The sequence below is a fragment of the Capsicum annuum genome, unplaced genomic scaffold (assembly GCF_002878395.1).
Source record: "Capsicum annuum cultivar UCD-10X-F1 unplaced genomic scaffold, UCD10Xv1.1 ctg4752, whole genome shotgun sequence".
Classification (NCBI taxonomy): domain Eukaryota; kingdom Viridiplantae; phylum Streptophyta; class Magnoliopsida; order Solanales; family Solanaceae; genus Capsicum; species Capsicum annuum.
This window is the reverse complement of record NW_025855170.1, coordinates 5,012-15,657: the sequence shown is the minus strand read 5'-3', so window position 1 is coordinate 15,657 and position 10,646 is coordinate 5,012. Positions and strand designations below refer to the sequence as shown.

Sequence of the window (10,646 nt, the reverse complement as noted above, 5' to 3'; positions counted from 1 at the left end):
AAAAATCCCAACATATACACAGAATGTTATGTATATGTCGGCTATGTTATGAATATTAATAGGGAGAGAGAATAAAGTGATTTAAAAAGTGAGAGAAGGTGTAATTACTTCTCAAAAGGGTTGGTATGTATGTTATTTATATTTTTTTCTTGAGATAAAGGTAACGTCATGCAATTTATAAGTTGTTGGTGGCCTAGCAACTTTGTAAGTTGCTAGTGGCCCAACAATTTCTTCTTAATTTTTTTTTAAAAAAATTACATAAATCCTAACAAGTTTACCCCTAATTATTTTCTATCCCTATTTTTTATTAAATTACAAATAATCTCATATTTTACGATTTTTGAATACATAATTTAAAAGTTGAGATACATAATTTTGAACTTAAAAATGTAATGGTTAATTACTTCATATTTGCTCGGATATATAATTAGCATCCGGATACATGATTTTAAAGTTGAGATACATTCATTTCAAAAATTATTTGGTCGAGATACATAGTACATTAACTAGATCAAAGGGAGATACATAATTAAAATTATGTATCAAAAAAATTATGAATTTGTGGACGTATCCGACTATTTTTAAACAAAAAAGGGATTTAGGTAATCAATAAAAAAAGGTAGAAATTTTATGTAATTTATTAAAGATAAATTGTGATGTTATGTAATTTTTTCAATTTTTCCCCATAACCTCTATATAAATAAGGGGAAATTTCAAAAATAGCAACTCTGTAGCTTTAATTATAACTTTTATAGCAACAGTTTCATAATTACGAAAAATAACAAATTGTATTTGTATTTAAGTAAAATGTTGCTATATAAATACATCTACAAATATATATGTATTACTTATAAATACATATGCACAACTGAAAAATGCATATTCTTCTATTACTATGAAGTGGGTAAAATATTGTTACTTTTGCTATAAGTTGTAATTTTGAAAAAATGTTGTTAATTATTGTAATTATAGTCTTAAGGATGCTAGTTTCTGTAATTTTTCCTATAAATAATACTAATTCTATAAGGCCTGTGCTAAGTCTGGGCCCAAACTCCAGTGAATTGATATTTTATGTGATAATAGAATTTAAAATAATATAAAATAATTATAATTCGTAAATCATAAAAATTAAAAAATATTAGCATTTTTACGATTTATGAGCATACAATTTCTAACCACGTTAAATAAAAGCTCATATAAAATATTAATTTTGTTAAGACTATTTAAATATTTTAAAGTAATTAAATAATCAATTTTGATTAAAAAATAATAATAATTAATCAAAATTTAAGGTTTTCGGTCTTGATGTCGGATAACTATTATCAAAATCTTGTATAAATAATATCATTGAAATATGATTCGTAAAGCATGAAGTAAAAGTAAAAAATTAATTATTAAATATTTGACGTTTATATTTTGTAATTGACTTGATTAAATAATATGTAACAATGAGAAACAAAACATTATAACGAAAGCTCTAAGAGTGATTTACCGATTTGTTAAACAACAGAGGAGTTTGAATAGTTCACTTGATTGAGAGTTTGAATTTTCACTTTATTGATAAATATTTAATTTTCTACTTTTTAATCTCCTTCTTAATTCTCCTTCCTCTACTCCTAATTATTTTTTTTTCAAAAAAAAAAAAAAAATAGAAAATAGCTAAACAATAGAAATTGCAAGAAAAAAATTAAATAATAGTTTCTCATTTCATGACATATGCACCAAGTGTAAATGTCCATATGACAAGAAAAAAGATAAAATGACTTCATCTTTATCATTCAATGTGTCACAATTTTAGAGGATTAAAAATTAATTAAAGTTACTATAATAGCCTTGTGAGGACTATCAAAAATTGATATTCTCTCTTATATATAATATACTAGACAGGCACAGACATTTTTACAATATCGTAATACATGATTCATAGGGTTATCCGAACAAATAAAATATCAGAAAGCTAAATATCAACATTACATTCTGGAGCTTGCTGGAGAGACAACCAGCAAGTTTTTTCATGATCATGTAGATGCTTCAACTTATACATGAGTCTTGCTACAATTGCATGACGTTTGAATTTTAGCAACTGCAATTGACATGTATTTCAGCTTGGGTATCTGCTAAAAAATGATATGTTAGAAATAGAATATTTGTATGCGTAATGATTAACCAATAGTGAGGATTGATTTAGCTCTAGCAAATCTTAGACCCACATACCTTCTAACTGATAGCCGTAATGTGTTTTCAGGCTCATTGATATAATGAAGTTTTTTCAATACTTGAAAAGAAAAGTTGCTTTTGAATAGGGGTGTGCATTGATTGATTCGGTTCGATTTTACATATTATCGATTTGGTTTATCAATTTTCGATTTTTAAATATGCTAAATCAATAACCAAACCAATAAGATATTTTTTATCGATTTATCGATTTTTAGTCCTTACGGTTCTATTTTCGATTTAACCGATAAGAACATACTCATAAAATAGAAATAGTAGTAACTAACATGAAAAAAAGTCGAATCTCAGTTGCAAACAAAAATCCTACATAATTTATTTTAATTTACAAGAATTTTCAAGTTTGAACTAAATGTTTTTAGGAGAAATTAAGAGTTTGTATAATTGAAATAATAAATTTGTTAATTAGTAGAGATTAAAGAGAAACTAAGAGAAAAATATAATAAGTCATATATATATATTCTTATTGGGTTATCGGTTTACCCAATAACCCAATAAGAAAAAACCAAACCGAACCAATAATCCAATAAATTTTTTTTATAAAACCATTAAAAACCCGTTAACCCAATAACCCATTAACAATAAATCAATAACATTTTTATCAGTACAATTTATCGGTCGGTTCAATTTTTGCACACCCCTACTTTTGAAGATATTAGCCAATAATAACAACAAAATCCAATTGGAAAGATGTGTAGAATTCTGCAAAGAGCTCTGTACAAGTCTAAAGTTACTACTTGCTAACATAACTGGAAGAACATGTCGTTTGTTGCATTACCAAATTCGAAAATTTAAAATTGAAAATCAACTATACCAAGTGGTTATGCCAAAGTAAAATGCTTGATATTAGTGATTTAGTTATTACTAATGTCAATGTAAACAAAACTTGTCAGACAAAATCATCAAAATTTCAAAGATGAGCATGCGAGCTAAACTTTGTACTATCAAAGATACTTGTAGATAATTATTTGTAGACAATGAAGACACTATTTTTACAATGACATAATTAAAGTGACTAAATTTGAGCATATATTTTGTTAGTAAGGATAAAGCCATAAAGTGTTTCAAGTGAAAACAGTAGTGAAAGCTTCTGAGGAACTAATCATTAGGTCAATAACAGTAAGAGTTATCGAGGAATAACCATTTGATAAATGGAAAAGTCTGAAGAGTATATTCATTTATAAACATAAATTTTCCTGTTTCTTTTTTCTGAACTTACGGCAACTGGTCAAGATAATCCCATAAAATCTTTTCTGTCTTCAGATTTATCACCTTATCAACCTCGGCAGTAAATTAGGACACTACATGGGAAATTATTTTATCCTGAATTATTGAGCTGCAAAAGAAAAAATACATAACATTGATTTAATTGTTCTAATCCAAACAACAACACATGATTAATAAGACAATAATTTGTCATTGATCTAGCTAAGAAAGTGAGTTTTTTTTCTTTCATGCTGATATTTTGGGACAGTTGTCCAACAATCAATTGAATAATGTACAAACATTTCCACTTGGTATTAATATATAGTTATTTACCAAAAAAAGTTTCATATTTTCTCTCGTCTTTCTCTTTACTCTTTAGTCCTTTATCTGTGACCCTAGTATCAAAAGCCTTAGTAGGCATTTCGCCATAAAAAACTAAAAAATAATTAAAGTTGGAATTATGTTTGACCATGTATTTTTTAAAGATATTTGTTTTTTACTTTTGAAAGTCTTCTTTAAATTTAATTTTATACCTCAAACTTTTTAAAATTATCAAAATTGCCCAACTAATTTATCTACTGATTATACTCATGAACGAAAAGAATTTTACATCAATGGGGTCCTGAGCTTAAAAATGAAAATATACCTACAAATAATGAAAATATACCGATCTTTTAGCTTAAAAATCTTTATTTGTTGTTTAAAAATGTCTTTTACCGAGAAGAAATGTCTTTCGAAAATGTGTTCGGACTAGATTTGTTGTTCATAAAAAATGTCTTTCTTTCCGGATTTGCTCCAAAACTCATCTAAACCATGTAAGGACTTTTGATGTAATATTAAAAAAAATGGGGTTATATCTAATAAAAAAAAAACTTGGAATTGGAGTTGAAAAACGGTGAAAACAACAAAAAGTCGTTTTCACTTTTTTTTCAAAAAAAAAATTAAAATATTTTTGAAATATCTATGGCCAAACACCATGAATTTCATAAAGTGAAAAAAAATTCAGAAAAAAAGTAAATAATATTTATGGCCAAACGGCCTCTTAATTTTCCTTTCCACATTTAAAGTATGCAAAGGGTGCAATATTTTTATAGTTTCCAACCACTCATACGTAACATAACATCAAGCATCCAAAAAATAAAAATAATAGAGGTACTACAAAACAGCAAACCAAAGTCATCACCACCACCAGCTCAATTACCTTCACCACCACCAGCCCAATCACCTTCATCACCACCTTCTCTGCCACCCAAGTTACCACCACCACCTTCTTCGCCACCCAAGTCACCCCCACCACCAGCTCCATCACCTACATCACCACTACCACCAGCTCCATCTCTACCTTCGCCCACCCCAAAATAAAAGGGTTCAATAGCTAAGAGGAATCAAATCAAATCATTAACGTTTTTATCAAATCCCCAAATAATAATAGATTGGATAATTTCATCAAATTGTTTGTCCACATAATACGCGACCAAGCAAGACATGTATGAGACAAAATAAAAAGTTACATATATGTTTTATTTTTTCAACAGTTACAAACTTGCAAACTTGAGAAGATGCAAAGAGAACACAGATTTCTCATGCCTTGCTACCAAAATTTCTCAATTATCAGCTTTTATACTTACCTGCTCTGACTTACACCTATTTCTTCAAACAATAGCAGCATCTAATTTGTAGGGTACAAGTTAAGCTTTATGTTTCCATCTTATATGAAACAATGGATGCAAACAAGCTATCCAATATCCTCGATTTCCATTGTAAATAAAATGCCCACACTTGTACACTCAGCTCTGGCAATATACCAACATGTACTTGTAGAATGTAGGGCATAAGATTGTGGGGAATGTCCTTTGGATCTTTCCTAAAATCTACCAACATGTACTTGTTGAATGTAGGGCATAAGATTGTGTGGAATGCCCTTTGGATCTTTCCTAAGTTTGTTGGGAAAGACACAAGCCTTTCAATTTCTTTCCTTTTCACATATATTGGAAAAATAAAAACAATGAAATAACCACACCATTGAAATGCAAAAGGGCAGCCCGATTCACTTAAACTCTTGTTATGTGTGGAAGTGGTAAAGGCCGGACAACAACCGTACATCTAAAGGAAATTATAATAGCGGAATATAATCTGAAACAAAGATAACTTGGATTAAATAGACCTAGTTGCAAAATCAAATAGCAAATTATAAGAAGAAGGCATATAAATGCGCAGAGTAGCTATAATCAATGACATGCATGTAAAGCATATCTATCTAGCAAGAGATTATGTGGAAAAAGTAGAAGTAAAATTGAAGTAAGAATTCTCCTCCCAACGCTAAATTGGTAAATATTGGCCATTAACAAACCAAGGCTCATTAAGGAGTACCTGAGAAACACTTTCCTCTTTAGTAAACTTCGCAATGTAAAAGTCTAGGCCTAAATCGATTAATGGGAAGGTATCAGTACAAGTGTACAACACCTTGACTGCATGAAGCTCGTTTACTTCGCTAATTTTACAATTTCCATGAAGAATTGAGTGAATATTGAATTGTTTTTTTAAAAAAAGAAAATTAACATTGAATTCTAAATTTCTTCTAATATTCTTTTTTGTTTTGTTACAGATTTATGCTCCAACACTTGCATATTAGTTCCGGCCAGGATGATTGAGAATGTCACTATCACAACAAATTCTCAAGGCAAGCAAATATATTCTTCTTTTAGTATTTTCGGTTTTAAGTTTGTAAGAAAAACTTATTTAACTCATAAAATCTTAATAAATATTTCTTTCTATGCATCATGGAAGGAAATTTTGAAAAATCAAATTTGTCTTAAATTTCCATCAGGGAAAAAGTACAAATCAGAAGCAGTATTAAAATCTTAACAACAAACAAACCTTTAGAAAAATGGCAACAAGTAACAACAAACAAACTCAAGACCGATCGTTTCTAACATTTACCTAGAATCATGGCTCGTACTCACAAATGGAAAAGGTACATAGAGCCACTGGATGATCATGTGAATACTCTAGGTGAAGGGAATGTGTTTAATCAACTAAATATAAATTGAGGCACGTTTGTGTGTTTACACACTTGAGGGAAAGTTTAGTTTTCACTTAATTAAAGTTGCCAAAAACTTAATATGGGATTCATACTATTAAATTTGCTTATTCAATAAAGGGAAAAATTCAATGAAATGAAACATGTCGTATTTAAAAATGAGATAGTAGAGACCTCAAGGGAATTAACCAAAATTCTTATGTTATGGAATGAACACAAGAAATTGTAGGTCCTTCAGAGTGCGGGATCTATCAATTGTTGATTATGCTGACCATAAATCATATATGCTTACCACTTTGTGCTGCCGAGAAGTCCCTATTATCACTTTCACCTCCAGGAAGGCCCAACAATGAAAAATCATCATCACCACCAGGAGGGCCTGGAACAGGCTTTTGTCTTTCTTTTAAAGCTTTCCTTATATCTGCTGCCTTCCAAACTGCATACTTATGTTTCTGCTGAAGCTGTTGTCAGATAAGGAGGACAAGGAACAGGGTCACAGATGGAAACAACAAACAAGTTAAACAAAAGGGAAAAACATACACGGGGTAAATAGAGACTATCCATACATAAAGACATATTTATTCGAACTTACAAGACCCACAATGATGTGGGGAAAAACTGTAATTGCATTGTTAGACCCCGCACCCACCTCCAACCCAAACTACTACCCGAAAGAAGAAAAAAACAGGACGAACGGCCAAGTGAAAAAAATATATCGATATTATTGTGGTATGATGAAAACTCACATCACGCTGGAGTTCACCGAACTGTTCAAGGATCTCCAATATATACATTATGTGGCACGAGGATAAACCAAATAGAAAAGACGGAGTGTTTTCTTTACAAATACAAGTCTATGACCATTAATTTCGATTAAGAAAAGTGTAAATATAAACAAACATCACATGGTGTAGTTTAAATGACTCTTACAAGTTTGCTCCTCCATCTAGATCTTGTTTGTCTACCTTTGCGAAAAGATTCAATGCAAATCCCTCCAAATGCAAATGATCATCGGGCGTCAACTTCAATGACTTCTTATCCTATAGAAATACAAAAAGAAAAAATATTCAAGAAAACAGAAAGAAGAAACATATAACATTAATACTTAGGTAAATCCCCAGCTACGAACTCATGATAACCATTATATATGAACGATATTTTTTTGATAAGTACAATCATTACGATGATCTAATTTATTTTAGTCTGATTAATGACTGGTCACTCTTAACAAAAGGAACACTTGTCTGACCCTGACATTGAGCCGAAATATGTTAAAAACATATTAGGTAATTTTATGTAGATACCAAAATGCTCTATTACGTTAGAACAAAAATGTCCTACCTAAACAAGTTTTCTGATGTCTATCCCCCGAGAAACAAATTGTATATCATACGGCAAGCAGGAATAATGTCTATGTTTATTAAGACAAGAAATGTTAATGCCCATTATATGTCAGCTTTCCTCAATTTCTACTACTTACAAAACTAGCTAGATATTCTTCAAACTGTCATCGTAAGGGACGTAAGGATGGAATTATGGCCCAAAAGAATGCAAAGAGAAAATGAAAATATAAGAAAAAGAAGAAGGAACCTTTTCAAGTTGATTCATAAGAGAATTCAGTTGGTCGTCTTACTATAGTATTGTTTCCACTTCTTGTTGCATTCCTGACTTCGCCATTAGCTGAATAATCCAGTTTGACGCTTTATTAATAGTCTTATTGTGTTGTCCGACCTTGAATTTGTTATACTAACTCGTCCTGCATTCAATTAAGTGTTGATCTGATCCGAAGAACCATAAATATGTAAAATTCATAACAATCTCATCATAATCTATCATCATAATAATTAATTTTTTTTTGTCATGAGACATGTAGAGCACTATATAATAATAGCCACAGTAATATTTACCTACATCTTCTTTTGGCACGACGTTAACCATTGATCAATCAAACCTATAAAATCACTCAGTTTTAATAAGAAGAAACCATAGCCAGCAAACTCATTACCCCACCACCTCAAGCAAAAGAGGGACTTGCCTCATTCACAAAAAAGCATATTTGCTAGCACCCTTGACACCAATACCTTGTCACCAAACAATTCTGCAATGTGTGCCACAAGATAAGTTAATATAAGTTGCAAAAAAAATACAACAATTCATTGCAGGTAATGTTGCAACGGCAAGAAGGAATTACATATGAAAGGGTGTTACTCCTTAGATAAAAGTTTCCGCACGATAGTTTTCGTGGTACAATTAGGCGGAATAAATCATTCTGGAATAAGATTCAGCTGCTTTCAAATGATGCCCTTAGTGTCACAGCTGTAGATAAGAAGCAACTATCAACATTCATGCACAACAACACAATTAAAAATAGTTATGCGCCTAAATTCAGAAAGGGAAGAAAGGAATAAAACCCATCAAAAATCAGAAATAATGAAATTTATAAGAGAAGCCTATAATGGACCATAGTGAAAACGACAGAAGGAAAGAAAACGGATCAAAATTGGCAAAGGTGAAGTCAGGGCTCAAATAAAGCTTGATTGAAAATGGCTTTACAGTTTGTTCTCCAAAGAGCACTGGAGTTTATTTCACCCTCAATAAGCACTTCAAAGAACCCATTTACCTTCAAATGCCATCTTACCTATCGAAAATCAAAAACTATTGTATATCCCAAATTTGCATGTGTACCGTATGTATCTATTTTCAACATCAAAATATATCGCAAGCATCTAGAAACTAACCGATAAAATATGAAAAATTATATAAAAAAAGTTCTTTAACAACAGAAAAAGGTAAAACTTTGCAGAACTCATAAATACAACATACCAAATAGAAGCCAAAATATTACCAGTAAACTTAGTGATATGAGAGGCCCAGTTTCTGCTGCCTCTATGGTTGTTTGATGATGTGTTGGAATGGTGAGATAGAAATGGTGATGTGAAACGAGGTGGAAGTCAGTTGCACAAATAGGTGTCATCAAGAGAGAAGTAAACGAGTTGCAAGTGGAAATATCATAAATATCCATAAAGAATTAAGTTCCGAAAATCCTTGAGCAGATGAACATGAAAAAATATGCAACAAACAGTGAAAGATAACTGAAGTTCTATTACAAATTAATGATTGAAGAGAAACACCGAGATACATGCATATTTCAAAAATATAACCACTGAACTCAGCTTACAACGGAGATACATGTATATTTACACTTCAAAAAAACATCAGCCGGAACATATTTATAAAATAAAAAGAAAGAACAGTGTACCAGGCAGCTGAAAGATTAACAACACACTCGTTTTTTCGTTTTTTCAAAACCCAGGTAAAATTTCTACTTAGATGGAGCTCAGAAGAGATTTTGATTTCGGAGGTTGTTTTTGGGCGGGAAGATATTTGCAGGGAAGATGTGGAAGAGTAATTACCGAAATTGGAAAAGTGAACAGCTAAGGGAAAGGGTGATATAATTTATGGCTAATAGTATAACACTTGGAAGTACAAAGCCTTATTTACGTAAATACCCTTCGTCTTATTTACGTAATTACCAAGGGAGATATAATTTGTGGCTAATCTCTTATATTACCAAGGGAGATAGAAATTGATGACATATCTGTTTCACCTTCTTCAATCATAATTTTATTATATTATTTTTAATTAATTATTATATTTTTAATTAAATATTATAAGTAATTACATATTATAAAATTAATAATATTTAATTAGAGAAAAAATAAAATAGATATTTATGACTGTTTCAATTGTTTCAATTGTAATTTTACTGTACTATTATTATTTAATTATTATACAAGTGTTTTTTATAATAATTTTGATATGTCGCTTCTAATTAGTTATTACAAGTCACTTAAGATATGTGTGCTTCATTGTTTTTACCGTAATTTTACTAAATCACCACTAATTAATTATTATGATCATCTAAGCATTTAAAAATTGATAATATTTCATAAAAAGGGTAAAAGAGACATAAAATAATATGTCAACATAAAAAATTTAATTGACTATCGAAATTATATTAGTACACATAAATTGAAAAGAGACAGAGGAAGACATAAAATAACATATATTATTTAAAAATGAAATAAAAAGTATTATAAATCACAATAATTAATAACTTATAAAAGTATATACGTAAAAAAAAATTGATTCACTGTCAAAATTTTAT

The 10,646-nt window shown here is 30.1% G+C and overlaps 1 protein-coding gene across 7 annotated transcripts; it reads right to left on the bottom strand.

The window, feature by feature from the left end:
• Positions 1-1,753: 1,753 nt before the first annotated feature.
• Positions 1,754-9,922, bottom strand: LOC107848902 (protein HOMOLOG OF MAMMALIAN LYST-INTERACTING PROTEIN 5-like). 7 transcript variants are annotated; one of them, XM_047403748.1, is made up of 8 exons: positions 9,738-9,922; positions 8,670-8,794; positions 8,514-8,576; positions 8,390-8,429; positions 8,069-8,234; positions 7,444-7,518; positions 6,771-6,939; positions 1,754-2,114 (listed from the first exon to the last, which is right to left on the bottom strand). In XM_047403748.1, exons 5-8 carry the CDS (start codon positions 8,084-8,086, stop codon positions 2,077-2,079), a joined length of 300 nt encoding a protein of 99 aa, XP_047259704.1. In that variant the 5' UTR covers positions 8,087-8,234; positions 8,390-8,429; positions 8,514-8,576; positions 8,670-8,794; positions 9,738-9,922; the 3' UTR covers positions 1,754-2,076. The 7 variants fall into 7 exon arrangements, 3 of the variants coding, with proteins under 3 accessions (XP_047259704.1, XP_047259706.1, XP_047259705.1); XR_007050265.1 differs by lacking the exon at positions 1,754-2,114 and adding an exon at positions 3,245-3,568 and having other exon boundaries at positions 7,409-7,518; positions 8,386-8,576; XR_007050267.1 differs by lacking the exon at positions 1,754-2,114 and adding an exon at positions 3,245-3,568 and having other exon boundaries at positions 7,409-7,518; positions 8,112-8,234; positions 8,386-8,576.
• Positions 9,923-10,646: the final 724 nt, after the last annotated feature.